Here is a 16,801-nt window from a genome sequence, read left to right as displayed (position 1 = left end):
GTACAAAAAATAAAATGGCGCCCCCATATGATCTGTGCATGAAGTAGTTCTCTACGTTGCAAAATGTGCGGACGTAAAAATAGCCCAGAACGCGTAGTGAAAAGCTCAGACGACACAAGCTGAAAATAGATCGACTTGACGCGTGCTTCTGTGCATGCTCAGAACATGTGTTTTTTCCTCTGAACGTCCCCGTCACGAAAGTCTAAAGCTCCCTATTATCTTATTTGCCCATTTCTGTAGGAGCCCTACCACTGTGTGCCCCAGTTCTGTCGGCCAGATGGGGTGGTGATGCTCACCCTCAGCACTCTGCTCTCTCCTCACTTCCTTGCCGTCCTCTCCTCAAGGTAAGCTACCTTATTATTCCCACCACCAGAAGAATGGTGCTAAACCATGTACAGAGAGACCAACTGTTACTCTCTTTTTTAGCATTATTCTGTACTTTTTTAGCAAAAAAAAAATACTCCAGGTTTCATGGAAATACTGTTGTTGTTTTTTTCCCCAAAAAAAATTGCATTGGTACACATGTCTATTGTAGGTTTATTGAAGGAAAGGTAACAACACTGTTTTCCACCAAAATATGCCTTTTTAGCATTCAGAGTACGGCAATGCCATTTGCAAAGTTAACATCCTACATTGTGTAATGTGTAATGGACTTTCAGAAGTGATCAAAATGAGTTGGGATGGAATGTTGGAAACAAATGAGGATTATTTACACATTGTAATTTTGACTTTAGGCTTGGATCATGTCTATGGGTTACAGCACAAGGAATGTCAAGCAATCCAAACCAGTTGTTTGATTGTTGTTATGAGTATTACAAGCTTGGTTGTAAGCACTACTGCTGAGCAGTGGATTATTGAGTCTCTCCCTGCTGCCCACATTACCCTAAATTTAGTAAATTAAATGTAATGCCTCTTTGAATAAAGAATAAACAATGCATGCAGCTTTTATTTTTATCTTGTACATACAACACTCATTCCACTCGTTCTGTGTACTGAAAGAGTAAGCATTAGTCTAGATCACACTGCAGATGTGCTGAGCCTGTGCAGCGATATATGTTGTTTTGCCAAATCACAGCGCAGATATGTGGAGCTAGTATAACGGCATACATTTTTTTTTCTGCCAAATTACACCAGATTTATGCTAGGTTGAAGTGTGCTGGCAAAACAACATATCACCACAAAGTTACTTGTTACATTAAAAAAAAAAGCTTTATAATTTCACCATGGATAGTAGAAATGTGTTATCCACTACCTGTAAACAACGTAACTTAGGAAATGATTCAAATGGAGGGAGACCAGAAACATTTAGTACCGGTACTATGAAACTGTCAAATTGAAAATCTCAGATATCTCAGAAGTATGGAAACAGATGTACATTATTGTGCAAAACCACACCTGAGCAATCATCACCCTGTCTGTTTCTGTTATTAGAGTAGAAGCTCATCTGTATTGGAAATTCAACTGAAATTGGTGTCAAACTTTTGATCTCAAATACAAGATGTTTACAGTACCTTCAGAATTTTCAGCTGTCAATGCTACAGCTCCACCTCCTCGGAAGTATCACAGCACATCCATATCGAATCGTCAGGCCATCACATGGACCTGGAGAAGGTGGAGGTTCTAGACAGGGAACCTTGATACTTCAAAAGGGGAGTTAAGGAAGCAATCTATATCAGGGCCTACCAACCTTCTCTCAACAAGGAGGTGGGGGGGGGGGGGGGGGGAGGTGAGGTACAACTTCCGAAAGTCTATGACACGCTTATTGACCATCATGTGTTCAAAGCAAAGACAGGTCATTTTGCTGATGAAGGCTGTCGCTTGATAGCTGAAAATTGTGGAGGAGGTAAATATCTTGTGCTGAAATTAAAAGTGTAACATCAATTTCATCACCCTGTCTCATTTTCACCCTTCTATCTCTCACAGCGAGAGCAAGGAGCAGAACATGTCTGAGCTGGTGTCAGACATCATCCTCCACGTCTGCCAGCTCCTCTGCTTCCCCTTTGCCGTGGATACACACGAGATGATGCTGTCAGCCATCCTCTCCAGCTTCAGGCAGTGCCTCCTGGTTCAGAAGCTGGTGGCTGCCTGCATGGGCCACGTCCCACTGAAGATGATGGAGATTCCTATGGGTGAGTTCTGCAGCTGAGATTCCTTTTGGTTGGGGATCTCTCGCTTTCATGACATTTTAGCAAAATCTCCCACTCTCCTGCTTAAGTGTGAATTTCTCCTGCTCTAGCTCTGTCTCTCCTGGTTAAGACATATTTTCAGTCTCTTATAATGTAGCTTTCTCCAGCCTAGGTTTAGATGTGTCGTATGATTTTTATGTAAAAACAAAAGGCTATTAAAAGATAGCATGAGAGAGCATATATAACCCTAAAGCTTCCAGGGCCATTAAGCAGACCCTGGACCCAGGCCGCAAGGGACGTCATGCTTCACACTTGTGATTCATGCAAACAGTGCACATGCAAACAGTGCACAGTGCACAATCACAGTCTCCTGTTTGTAGGGGGTCCAGGTGGGAGAATCACCTGTTTAAGAGATGCTTAGGGTTGGCGTCCCTGCTAGAGAAGAAAGTGAGGTTGTAGCTCTCATGTTGCAAAAGCATTGCAGAGGGAACTGTAGTCTTTGTCAAAGACCCTCTTGGTGTAGTAAATTGCAAGAGAAGCCAACAGAGGGTTGTCACTTGAGACAGAGTCAAGCCCCAGTGAGATGGCTGCTGGATACCCGTCAGAATTGATGACTTATTTTTTAATCACTGAATTTCTCCTTCTAGCATTTGGTAGCAAAGATCACAGCCAGAAAGCAGAGCTCTGTTTGAATAAGCTCATGCATAAAAATTTCATACCGATGGTGGATGGGCAAATCTAGCAATTCCTTTGGTATAACTATCTATTCGTCAGTAGAATAGTGCACAGGTTAGGCTTTGTACCAGCTCAGAAATTATAATCACATTTGCAGATCTCAAAAGGTCCTTGTGCTGACTTACTCAGCTTTGGCTCTTTTTGCTCATAACTGTCAGTGCTAACAGTGTTCAAAAACAGAAGGCTCAGGAAACTGTTATGGTAATGGGTGGAGTACAAGAGTAGCTCACACGTAGATCATTGCGAGGGTTTGTGACAGAAATAGAAAAAAATCTGCATTGTATGTATTCTCAGTAATCAAAAGTGCATCAGCATTACCTTGGCTACTATAATTTGTCTTCACCAGTGTATTTTATTTATGTGCATAATCACAATATTCACATCACTGACGCAAAAGTTTTATTATTGATTACATAGAGACTACAAAGGAGGGATTGTGGAAATATGTGACTATTAGTTCTTGATATTGCATCCAACTTCTGATTTGCTAATGCTGTTGATGTTATTTCTCTTTATTTGTAGGTGTGCTATCAAGACTTATTCTCAGTGAGGAGGCCTTCTTAACACAGTTCTGTGACTGTGTATCGAAACTAAAGGTAAGTGCTATTGGATTACGGATTGTGGAAGTTTCTCGTGAAATACTGTATACGCTGAATATTTCATGAATTTCGAGAGTCAGGTGCTATTCGCAAAATTAAAGACATGCAAAAATATTGACTCTGATCCCGATATGAATGTGATGTCCACATATACATTTCTCCACTTAGTACACGACTCCACGATCGCAAATTTAACCACTCGCGAAATCGTCGGGAAGTCCCGATTAGCGAAAATTAAGACTTGCTAAATATATGGCGTATATACAGTATATCTTATGTGCCCAAACTGTGCAAGGCTGTAAACTTTAATAAAGGCCTCATGTTTGATTGATTCTTTTTGCCAACATCTGTCACAATCAGGCCGAGGAGTACCTATCTGGTCTGCTGGCCAAGGAATGTCCAGTGGAGGTCCAGTGTGACATGCTGTCCATCTGTAGCCACCTGGCACGGAGTGGGGCTCACCACTTGGTCCTCCTCAAGACTATCCTCTCTGGAGGGAAAGGTAAAAGAAGAGAGTTCCTTGAGAATATTTAGCTCATTCACAGAATTCCTTAAGGTTTCTGTAAATGAGCTGATAGCCCTCAAGAAATTCCTCAGTTGAGAATTCTATAAATGAGCTGATACTTGTCAAGGTATTCCATGAGAACTCTATAAATGAGCTGGCAATCCTCAAGCAATTGTCAGCTCATTTAGATTTTCTGATGTATACCATATCAGGATTCTAGGCTCTCTCTTGTGGTCCTTTGTTTGGCTTAACACTGAGTGCAGCAGTTGTGTCTGCTGAAAGGGATATGATTTAGATGCTAGGAACTTGATGCTCTCATAACTTGCACCCATCATGGTGTTTCTCTATGGTGTTTTTTTCTTTGAGTGTATGTGTGCTTTTATCATTCGTTTGGGAAAAATTATGGCCAGTGGTTATCCAATCAGATACGAGGAATCTTTTATTGAGACAACACACACAGCTTATTTTTAAGCTTCCTTTCTTCACATGCTTAAAATTGTCAGCTTTAATTTGATACCTTGTTTTTGGTGCCATGAAAGTGGAACATTTCTCAGAAAAGGAAGGATTTTCATCAAATCTGCTGCCATGGTTAAAACTGATTACCTGAAGAGCAAATAAGCAACACATGCATGGACACATATTTGATGTTAGCACTAAAGAGGTGGATATGACAGTAGAGGGGTAATCTTGATGACTCCATTGATGTTCAGTGCCTTTTCTTCTCTCTCCTAAGGTGGGACATACCAGGGTCTGACCAGCCTACTGGACAGCGGTAACCAGACGGTCAAGTCTAGGGCCTGTGGTCTGGTGGGTAACATGATGAGACACTCCCCAGCCTTCTACTCAGTCCTCAACACCAATGATGGTCTCCTCACATCACTCATCAAGGAGCTCTCCAGTGATGATGCAGACATCAGAAGAGTGAGTCTCAAACGTTTTCATTCTCCTGCTACATCTATCTTTCACTATTAGCATCTCTCTTCATCTCTCTCTCTCCCTCTCCTCTCTCACTTTCCATCTCTTCATCTTCACTCTCTCTTTTTCCCTCTCTCCCTCTCTTGTTATATGTCCAACTATTAACCTGTTTGTTACGGGAACCTTGTGTGCCAGGTTCCCAGGATGAAGACACGAGTGCTTGCTTTCGTGGCCTAAATTTATGATTCTTTGTGTTATTATGACCAGAAAAATGGGTTTGATAAAAAGATTAGAGTTTATTCTATCAGTATTCATTCTCTTTCTGTCAGGAAAAGGCATATTTCACAGTGTTATTTACCTTTTTTCTGATTTAGCTTCCGCTTGTTCTGCCATAAAACTTGTATGAACATGGGCATAGCGATCAGAGCTGAGCTCAGTAGATTTCTGTGTTCACTGACCCCAGTCATCCCATTCAGGTGCCTGGTTTTGTTTAGAACAAAAGAGGCTATGAGCCCATCAGTGCACGCTCTATTCATACCTCACACCCAATCAATATTTCCATTGTTCGATGGCACATGTAGTTGACCGTGGGGAGGGGATTCATGTACTTGACTTCTTTCGCATAGGTGGATTGCCAACCTGTCCGTTCTCTGTCAGTGGGTGAAAAGAATCTCGTTTTGGGGCATTAAAGGCACTCAGAGAATTGTGGAAGGAACGGGTTAATCTTTTGTCTACCTCCAATTCACCCACATCACCCAAACCATACAATAAACTATATGCTGCGCCTACAATTTTGCAATCTTCTGCTCCAAATATTACCATAGTTTATCACTGCTGTGCATGAAATTTTGCCATAGGAAAGTTTAATAAATGAAATACAAGTTCTGAAATGTCAGAAGAGAATTCAGAATTTCCCAGCTCTCATATTTTGTAACAATTACCAGGGGTATGCAAAATGTGTAGCAGTTGGCACCTCCGATATAGTAGTGATTTGATAAGTATATCTGACACAGTAAAACTATCCCAAAGCAATAGGAGAGTAAGTGTTTGCTCAAAGTGTAAATACAAGCTATATTTGATTCCCATATCTTTCCCTGTTGTACATGTACTTTGGTATCTGTATGAACTGATAATGTCAGCTCACAGCTTTGTTGCAATCTTCTATTCTATCCCCAGTCCTCATCCTATGCCATTGGTAACGCGGCCTATCACAGTGGAGACCTCTACCACAAACTTGCCTCCGCCATACCAGTCCTGGTCCAACTCCTGTCTGACCCAGTCACTAGAATCAGGACCAATGCAGCAGGTCAGAACCAAATCAAATATTCTCTGTTCATTTCAGTGAAGATATTCCGTCCTTTTTTTCTTTTTTTCTGGTTCTCCATCCATCAAGATTAGTCTGTTCATGGGATTACTGAACTCCTACAGTGCTTTGTTCACCAATTGTGACCCGCTTCAACAAAAGGATCCTAAAGTCGCTGACGGGTGAGCCGAGCATGGCCAAGAAAAAAATGCTATTTTCAGGCCTTTCCTTTGATCATTTAGCTTTGAAATTTCGGCAGGTGATAGAAGATACATTAGACTACAAAATTATGTTAAAAACAGAAATCTGAAAGTTTTGACAGATTTTGGTGATATGACTTCAAACTCGATTTTCTCGGCTCACCCGTCAGCGACTTTAGGATCCTTTTGTTGTAGCGGGTCACAATTGGTACGCATACTGGAATGCCTTTTTTGCCAATTAGTACAGACTTTTGGAAAGCAGTTGTCAATGAATAGAGATTAGCTAATTCAACTAATCCCTATCGTGTCACCATGGTCTTCCTTCCAGACTGAGGCAAATTGCTACACCTGAGTGGGCTTGCTAACTTTACACGTAGGTCAAGTTTTGATGGATTATTGAATACTGATGAAAAAGGTTGGCAAGTTAAGCCAAGGGCCTTGGTACGTGGTAATGATAATAGTAATGACAAGTCATCTGTTAAGCACAGAAACTATATCTATATGAACTACTGTGCTGCAAAGAGCTCTTTAATGCTATTTTGCAGTACATGAAGGGGTAAGAAAGCATTACTTGTGTTGACATTAAATTCGGCATAAGAGTCAGATGTAATTGCCTGGACATTTCAGTGTAAACCCTCAGGGTCCACCACCTTATTAGAGGCAGGGGCTTAAATTAGGGAGGATGGGAAAAGAAGCCCAAAAGGTCAAGGTGCACTTATGATGTTTTACAGCTTTCACAGCAACACAAGGGACATTCTCCATCATGAAAATCAATTCATTGTTATGGTATGACCAGATAATAAGCCAGTTAGGAGATACCGTAGCTCACGTGCACATGGTTACAAATGACCTTTCATTTTTTTCTCAGTTGGTTAGGCACTTCACTCGATTCAAAGCGACATAATGCATCAGTGTGCCCAACATAGCAATTTATAGAACTCATATTCAAACAAAGAATGAACCTACATAGATCAAGTGACAAAAATGGTTCATCAATTAACACTTTGGGAAGCATCCATTCGTTAGGCTGTATTGAATGCATTATAAATGTTTTTCTCTTAACATTGCCAAAAAACAGTCTTGCTGTCAGATGGATGTAATGGCAGGCATGATTAATGAGGATTACATGAATAATCATTACATCACAGATGCTTAACTCAGTGAATTCAAAAACCAACCTCTCTCTGTACAAATGACCTTTTTCTGCTCATGGGCAAACTGGAACCTCCGAACTGGCTTATTCATTGTTTCTACCCTTGTCAAATCTGATATCGGCTGTTTCAGGAGCCTTGGGGAATCTTGCCAGACACTCCCCCAAGCTCTGCCCACAGCTCCTCAAGGCAAAGGTACCCGAGAGCCTGTTAGAGTCGGCTCATCGCGACAACCAGCTCAGCGTACAGGAGGTAGCTCTGGTGGCCCTCAGGACACTAGCCAGGCATCCACCACTCCGGCAGGTCAGTGATTCAAAACCCTCAACACCGACACACTGAAAAACTGGGCCATTCAGGAACAGCTTCGGATGAAATTCAAGTTGCACATACTTTAGTGATAATTCATTTCAGTTCAATTCAATTTCATTTAATTCCAGTCAAATTATGCTAAAGCTGTTTGGGTCCTGAATGTGCAATGTGACTATGGACCACTCAAGTCTTTTCTTGAGTTTCATTTCTTTGTGTGCTTTTATAAATAAAGAAATCTCTGAATCTCTGAATCTCTTTCTTTGGAAATGTGAACATTTGAAAATCTAACAAAGGCAGAAATGTCTTCAAATGTAATTATGATTACTGGTAATGTAATGTTTATCCAGAAAAATGTAAAGGAAAAATGCTTTAAACATCAGAAAAAGTAATGAGAAGTATGGACTATACTTTTAAAATGATAAGTTTAACACTGGAATTATTGAATTTGCTTTCTGCAGGCACTCCTGAAGGCCAAGGCAGCAGACAAGCTGGTAACTCTAGTCGACAGTATCCGTTCCTCTGGCATCACCACACCAGGAAGCCTGCCCTCGTCAGCCCGCAGCGAGCGCAACAGTGCCAGCGCCGTGTCGCACCACTCGTCCAAGCTGCTGGCCCTGCTGAAGAGAGGGGGCAGCGCCAGGTGACCATAAGATGACCATAAGATGACCGTTCTCTACCAAGGGGGAAAAGAAAGTCACACAGTATGGAGGAGCATGGAGGGAAGAAAATTCCCTCGGCATTTTATCCGGCTGTGTCAGGGAAGAGCGAACAGCCTGGGATCATGAATGACAGTGTGTAAGAGACAAAAGGGCATTCATAACAGCAATGCTTCTCTGTAGAATGTTGTGCTACATGGATAAGTGTGACTCTAAGAGATGACTTGCGTAACAATTGCCAAAGGTCAGTTTCTCCATGGTTAAATTTCACCGATTTCAGAGGTACAAACGTGTACCATTACAATGCTCCATGTGTGGCTATTGTGTATTGAGTAGAAACAGTACAGAAATCCAACCTGTGTATTAAAGGACAATCCAGACAATCTCATAATTTCTTAAGTGTGGATGAGATACATGGTAGTACCAAGGTGCCGCAGGCGGAATACCAGTTAGAGGCGGTAGGATTGGTCTTGCAAGAATTACTTTCTGGCGTTGATATGAATGGCATAACTTGCTCCGCCCAAGTTTGATAGAGGTATCTTTTTGGTCATTAAGCCATTGATTCAAGCGTTTGCCATTGAAACTAGAAATGCTATTTTATTAATTATCACTTTCTGTCTTTCTGCCAATAAATTACATGGACTTTCACACATTGAATTTGCTATATTGAACTTTATTCAATGCTTTACTAATTGAATTTAGTACATTGAATATGACATTATGAACTAACACATTGTATATCACACAGAGTACTTACCACTTTGACCTTGTCACATTATTACATTGAAATTAATTTTTGAGCTAGCATTAGACATTAATTCTAACATTAGCCAACAACAGGTTGTATAAAGTTATCATGAGTCAGTTATAAGTCAAAATTCTTTGTGATTAAATCAACACTTTGCCTAAGGTGAGTAATTTAACCTGATTTTTCCACTCATATAATCTGACTTTGTTGGTAAAAAAAAAAAAATAGAGTCATATATAAACTAAATTGCATATCCATCTTTCCATGCATGCTGCTAGAATATAAATCTTTCATACATTGATATGAATGCCAGTGAATTTTCCCCCAGAAGCAGTTGACAAAAATCAGTACTTGTCTCTCATATTGTGTGGAGAATGTGGAAAATTGTGATATGACACATAGCTGTGTATGTAAGTCAGTCTATGTATTCAGTTGTAAGTGTAAATTTCTATAATGTATTACATTCCATGTGAAAGATAAAACAAGTACAGTGTTTTAAAGATGTGCGCTGGAATGTTTTGCTTTGGGGGGGTTAACTTTAATAGCCTCATTGTTAAAAGAATAAAGAGAGAAAAGAAAGTATTTGTTTTCTCCTTGCTGATGCCAAAGTGCAGGAATAACGTGTATCGAAACATTGGGAATAAAAGAAAAATTGGTTAACAAGGAACATAGCTGATCAGCCACGGGGAAGTCACTTTGAATGGTCTTTGGGGAATGCTATTGCTGAAGTACAATGTTTGTATCAAATTGTCTACTTTGAGAAAAATTGGACAATTATGGTTTTGAATACAGTGGACTCCTATTATAACGAAGACCTTGGGACTGGTAGTTTTCTTTCTTTATATCAAAATTTTGTTATAGCCGAACAAATGAACAATAAAAAACAAAGAGAGGGTAATTTTGTGGCGTCAATTCTTAATTCCTTGTAAGCGGAATTTTGTTATAACCATGTTCGTTATAACAGGAGTACACTGTAACTGATAACATAATGTCCTATACACTACATGCAGCAAAGTAGAAAAGAATTGCGAAGGCTTGCTGGCAGCATTGCATATTCTAGAACACATACGTACATGGTATGAGTATGTGGGCCAAGGTGAGTTTGTTCTTCATGAAGAATGCAGTTTGATGGTCAAACTTTCCTTCTCTAACTGACTTGGATACATGAACCTTTCTTGTGTATGTGTGATATTAAAGTCTTCTGCTTGTAATGGCAGCATGAGAAGGGGATAGTGCGGTAATAACTGTGTTTCAGGATGGTTTCTGAGAAGTTTATAGGAGCTTTAAACAGTGGACACTTGGATGTTGTTTTAAAGGAAACAATGTCAGAACATTTGTCCTAAGATTGCCAAAAAGTGAAATGCTTTTGTGCTGTGTGCTGTGGTTGTCACAACATGGCTGCAAGACATCAATGATTATGTAATGTCATTTGACATCCAACTGACTGTACATTTGTGACATACGCGTCTTGTATCTTGCTACAATCCCAATGTGTGAGATGAACTACAATTTGTGTCCTTGACGTGGTGTTCAAACCAGGAATTCTTGTCTGTTGTTATATTGTATTGTAAATATCGATCCTATTTATTTGTGTATATGAGGTTAGATATAATATGTCAAGACTATTGATACAATCCAGGAAGAGCAAAAGATGCTTTCAAAGTTATATGAATGCATTCCATTTAGAAAAAAATAATGTCTAATGATAACAGTAACTATATTGATCTGAATATATGACTGGTACATTATAACTCCTGTTTATCAGATATTTATTTCAATGGATAATTTCAGGCACTTGTACTGTAGATATCTAAAAAAAAAATTACACTGAATATCCATTGTTTGGCTTACCTACTCTGATTATAAACCTCAACAAGCCTTTTATACCTTCTTCTTTAAAAAAAAATCCTATTCATAATACATTATTAAATTGATGTGACCTAATCTAGCCATTATGATAAACAGTGAAGCCTGTGGTGTACAGCATGTTCAAAGTGTACCAAGCAAAGTTACAAACCCAAAAGCCCTTATGCATGAAGATGATTTAAATTTAGTCCATGGTATATGCAAATTTCTCCTTCGTAAATGCACAACAGATTGCATACATCAACACACATCCAATAGTAACCACGTGTTGATATGCGCATGTGAAAGGTACACCTATTTCACACTTATTGTAGTCCATGGATTAAATGCAAACCATGGTTTTGATTTAAACCACTTTCATGAGTACGGGCCAGTGTTCAAACTTTATAGATTGAAAAAGTATCCCTTGCTACTGAGGAAAATCTTAAAGGCATCAGTAAAGTCATTAAGCTGTAGGTGCCAACAACCATATGTAGTAACCAGTTAATGTCAGTCACTCCACATTTCCTTTGGGTCACTAAAATAACCAACTTTTCATAAGCTCTGTATTTATGGTTGCTGTTTTGTTTACAGGGAAGCTCAGATAGATAATTATTCACCTTGACTACTATGAACAGTGTGTGAGTGTAGAAATATTTTCCACAAATTGTAGGACTACTGTGGTCATTCTTGTCGCTTGTTTCTATTACACAGTTTTGATATGTAGTTTATGTAACATATTACATTATGTGCTCAGATAGATGTGTGTGCGCAGCAAGATGTAAAACAGATAACAGCAGTTGCAATTTACAATACTTGCAAACATACTGTAGTTATGAAAGGGGGGCCAGATGTTTGTAAATACATGTATGCTACAAATTCAAATACAATGCCAGGTGTTCCATGTGAACAAAATTTGAGTAAATGGTTTTGTTTGGAAATTATCATCTCATTGCAGTAAGTGGAAATTTTTGCAGTGTTGGAATTTTAGTGCATTTTGTGCGACCAGAAACTAGTGCAAAAATAAAAGAACGCAAATATTTTTGCTTGCCATATGTTCCAGTAGTCGATGACTTGATTACGCGGAATTAAATACATTTGAAACCCACCTCACTCGACCAAGCGCGAAAAATTACTCAAGAGAAAATGTCTGCTTTTTCAGTATGTTGGAGCACAAAATTTCCTTGTTAAAGATTATCCTGGTCTTTTATCATTAACTCTTACTGTGCTTTGGGGTCTCTTAAAAACTAAGGGATATTTGTAGCTCTGCTTGAAAGTATGCCCAGACCTTTCCTTAAAACCCATTTTTATTTTTCCTTTTTCTTAATGAGGTTTGTCCACAACTATCCAGTAGTTTGGATTAATCTCTTTTTACACAAATTTCAGACCCAACTTATTCCAATAAAGTGAGATTTGTATGGAGCACAAGTATGTAATATTCCCAGGGTTTATTCTGTAAGTTGTAATGGTTGAAATATGTTGTGGTGCATTGTGGATCCCAGATTTGTTATTCCTCACAAGTCCTTATTTCAGTGCCTGTCGTGTGTTCTGATTAGCTGCCAATTAAATGTGCCTAGTAAGGTGTCATCCACCTGTAAATGTATTCTCTTTGTTTCTAGCATATCAGTAAGTTGTTGTTTTTTTTTGGATCAGTGTTTATTTGAGCGGATGAAGGGCAATTTGTCAATCAGCTGCAATCAAAATAACTCGACGCAAGAATGATTAATGCAAAGTTTAATTGACTGATGCGCAAACTAACACATACACACTCGCACAAACACACTCGCATGTGCAACTAGTAAAATGAAGATGTAACTCCGGATTATAAAAGCTTCATTGATACATTTTCTTTTTTAGTAACTTTTTTTAATTTTCTATAAATATATAATTTTTTCAATTTAATATACACATGAAGAGATATGACATTGAAAGCCATATTATATGAAATTAAAACAATTCTTATCATAGAAGAAGCAGTACAGCATAATGGCTAAGTTTTAGAGCATAGATAACTGTCATTCATTATATACCTTGAGAGTTATGCAAGAATAAGAATTTGGGCATTGTAGACCCATTTCTGGAGATTTTATCATGAGTAGTAGCACAATAATTAAATGACAAAGAGGGAGAAAAGATGCACATTTCATGTCACAATTTACACACATCCTATCCAATCTCCAATGTTTCTTCACATTTCACAATCTTTTTAAGAGAAAAGGAGTTAAAGTCTACATGAAAAGGGAGAGAAAAATACGAAATACAAACTTGTTAAACAGTCATTACATGTTTCTCCATATACACGTATTAAAAAAAAAAATCAAAACATTAAAAAGCAGCACCCTAAAAAAATGCCGCTCCTTGAGCAATGGAGACAGCTAAACCATCATTCAAAGAACATCAAGCGAACAAGAAAAACTGAATTCTCTGCTGACTGCTTGGGATCTTTGTCTAATTTTATCTGATTTGCAAACACATTAGCAAGCTTACAAAGCTACAAATACTCGAGAGCAGGAAATTTGTGTATTCCTCTTCACTGGGGGTCATCCCACTAGACCAACACCAACGAGTCATATACAGCCCACAAGTTCAACATTGGAAATGGGTCCATGAGTCATACAGCTCACAAGTCGTACAGCCCACGAGTTCGACACTAGGCAAATAAAGCCCATGAGTTCGACACTAGGTAAAACAGCCCACAAGTTCGATAGATACAACACGGGGCTTAATGTGTTGGTCTCGTGGGCCTTGTTAGCTTAGTGTCGAACTAATGGGCTGTATGACTTGTGAGCTGTATAACTCATGGGCTGTATGACTTGTGAGCTGTATAACTCATGGGCTGTATGACTCGTGGGTGTCGGTCTCGTGACGTGCACCCCTTCATTGTGCAATGACATTACAATACACCATCAAACCTAAGAGCAATTTTAACCTATTGGGGAGCTGGATCTAAAGTGATTTACAACGCAAGTTTTCAGTTTTCTCTTCCCCCCATAAGAAAGACAGGATATTGCATGATCACATTTTTCATCTTGCAGATATAAGCAGGGTTTGCTAACAGACACGCTCAATAAATGGCACCGACATAACAGTATGTGCACACACACTTTATGACCCAACTCTGAACTTTGACCTTTTCAATGAATTCTCACTATACATTGTAAATGCTTCTCACCATACATTGTAAATGCTTCTCACCTCACAAATTACAAGCGCAAAAAGCTTCTAACAGACAGAAGCTAGTACAGACACTTAGAATGCTTTCGAGTCACTCCTTACTGAGAACTACAATCCTTTGGTATAATGCAATTGAATGACAGTAATGTTAACACTTCTTTTCTTGCGCTGACAACCTGACAACATAATGTAACCTCAACACACAATATCAACAGCCACACAAACATGGAATTTTTGTCCTTTTCTTCATGCCCAGTGAACATCACAGAATCTACAGACATCTTCTACAAACACATTTGGCACAAACCCATGTGACCTTGAAACAGTTCGTAATGATTGAGTCAATAGAACAAGAGATCATTAAAAACCTACTCTACTGTAAAAGCTATTAGTTTCTTGTACAGATATTTTCTGTGAATGAGGAGGTCACAGACAATTTTACGAGATTTTTTCCCCGATTCGTGAAGTACTGCCTGTCCATTCACTCCACAAATTTAATGTGCTTCAGATCAGGTGGTCATATTTTTGTGTGTTGTTAAATTTGTAGCCCAACAGTGGTTTGTGAAATACATGAAAATTAAACCCTCGCAAAAATAACCGCTTTTACAGTATTACATTATCACAATGTTGACAGATATGCTAAAATATGTACTCTTACATGTTTTTTGTACTGATATTGTGACCAATATCCTTTTTTTTTTTTTTTACAATATACATTGATACAATGTATTTGGCAGGATTGTGATTTTGAGCAGAGCTATTTTTTTCAACCACAGAATTTTATAAAAACCATTGAATCACCCAATGTTAGATATCACTGAGCATCAAACTGCAGGGTTATGGGGTAAGAAAATATCACAATTCACCCTTCAAATATGGAGCATTACAAATATTTCCACTGATTCAGTATCTCAGTCTTGAGTCTGTGTTGTGTCAAAGAACATTAATTTTTTTAGATATTCTTCTTTTTTTTTAACAGGTGGCATCCCATTTTTTCAACAATCATTTATGGTAAAGCACCATACAGTCAAAGGTACAGTGCATGTCTTAACGACAGCCTGTACAATACCTTACATGCAGCATTGCTTCCAGTGACAAAAGGTCAACACAAAAGAAAACTGTCAGAAATTCGCAATAAAAAAAAATAATAATATGCATTATGCATCTCTTTTTCCATCCCAGTAGTTCATTTTACCAATTTTTTCGTCAATAGAACAGGAAAATTACCACACACCAAGTATCTGATAAAAATGATAAATGGCAGGGGTTGTAATGGTGATGGTAATGAATGCTATGAGGATTATATGAAATGATATCAATATTAATGACTAAAACTAAATTTGACAAAATGTGTATGATGACAACAATAATGATGAAGATAATAATAATGATAATAACAATCATCATCATCATGATAATCATAATCATAATAGTGACTGTAACAAAAATAAGCCTGATGTGTTCTGAATCAAGTCATCTTACAGAGCTTAGAGGTGGGAGCAGATATAAATTTAAAGTATTCGTTCATCACATTAATCATAATTTCAACATTTAGTTAAAGACAGCTAGCTGCAACATTCTAAAATCCAGGCACTTCACAATGAAGCCAAAATAGCTTGATAAATCTGTATTTCAACTACTGAATTCAGTATATTCTTACTGAAGGCACATGGTGTGTAAAGATACTGTTAATGGTTTCTTTCCATTTTTGCACTGATTGCTACTAGCATACTACAGCTACAATAAGCCGACAAGCTGACTAAAAAATTCAAATATTTCAAACGAACCTTGTCATGATGGTTTCCATGTCAACTCATGCTTGCCTGACACATGTGACCCGCTACAACAAAAGGATCTGAAAGTCGGGGAGGACGATTTTCTGAAAATGATATGACATTATTCCCTTACTCTTCCGCTTTAATTTTGTATACAACACAACTCATAAGGCACTCGGATGTGGATATATTGGTGATTTTATGAGACCATGTCAAGTGGTCTAGGAAATCAGCGTTTCGAGAAAACTGCCTTCAAAGTTTTCTTTCCGATGCAATTGTGATCAAGGGAGGTAAGACAGTTTTCACCTCTTGACACTAGATTAAGGTCTGCTCATAGCAACCTCCATGATGTTCATTCAAGCTTAGTGCAAGCGGTCTATGCACGACCAATCAGTAACGAGGGTGCCACACACTGACCAATAAGATCTCTCCCTCGTTGCTAGGGGCGGAGTCTATCTGCGGCACTAAATCCAAATCTTCAGACACGTTTCTGTTCCGTTGCTAGTCAGAAAATCATGGCCCAGAAAAACACTAATTTCTTGCCTTTCCTCTGATCGTTTAGCTTCGAAATTTTGACAGATGATAGATGATACATTAGACTACAAAATTATGCCAAAAACAGAAATCCAATCGTTTTGACCAATTTTGATGACTTGACTTCAAAATCGATTTTCTCTGCTCAGCCGTCAGCGACTTTAGGATCCTTTTGTTGTGGCAGGTCACAGATAAATAATCAAGTGAAATGGGAACAAATTCATGG

The 16,801-nt window shown here is 38.6% G+C and overlaps 1 protein-coding gene across 1 annotated transcript in view; it reads left to right on the top strand.

The window, feature by feature from the left end:
* Window positions 1-9,761, top strand: part of LOC140227363 (serine/threonine-protein kinase 36-like) — a 30,508-nt gene extending 20,747 nt beyond the window's left edge. Inside the window, exons 24-31 of the mRNA XM_072307775.1 lie at window positions 241-344; window positions 1,924-2,129; window positions 3,384-3,457; window positions 3,821-3,962; window positions 4,699-4,886; window positions 6,057-6,186; window positions 7,668-7,837; window positions 8,302-9,761. Coding sequence (XP_072163876.1) covers window positions 241-344; window positions 1,924-2,129; window positions 3,384-3,457; window positions 3,821-3,962; window positions 4,699-4,886; window positions 6,057-6,186; window positions 7,668-7,837; window positions 8,302-8,487 — 1,200 coding nt within the window. The 3' untranslated portion in view covers window positions 8,488-9,761. The remainder of the gene's footprint in view (window positions 1-240; window positions 345-1,923; window positions 2,130-3,383; window positions 3,458-3,820; window positions 3,963-4,698; window positions 4,887-6,056; window positions 6,187-7,667; window positions 7,838-8,301) is intronic.
* The last annotated feature ends 7,040 nt before the right edge of the window (window positions 9,762-16,801 follow it).

This window comes from Diadema setosum, chromosome 4 (genome assembly GCF_964275005.1).
Source record: "Diadema setosum chromosome 4, eeDiaSeto1, whole genome shotgun sequence".
Lineage (NCBI taxonomy): Eukaryota > Metazoa > Echinodermata > Echinoidea > Diadematoida > Diadematidae > Diadema > Diadema setosum.
This window is presented reverse-complemented; position numbering and strand designations above follow the sequence as displayed.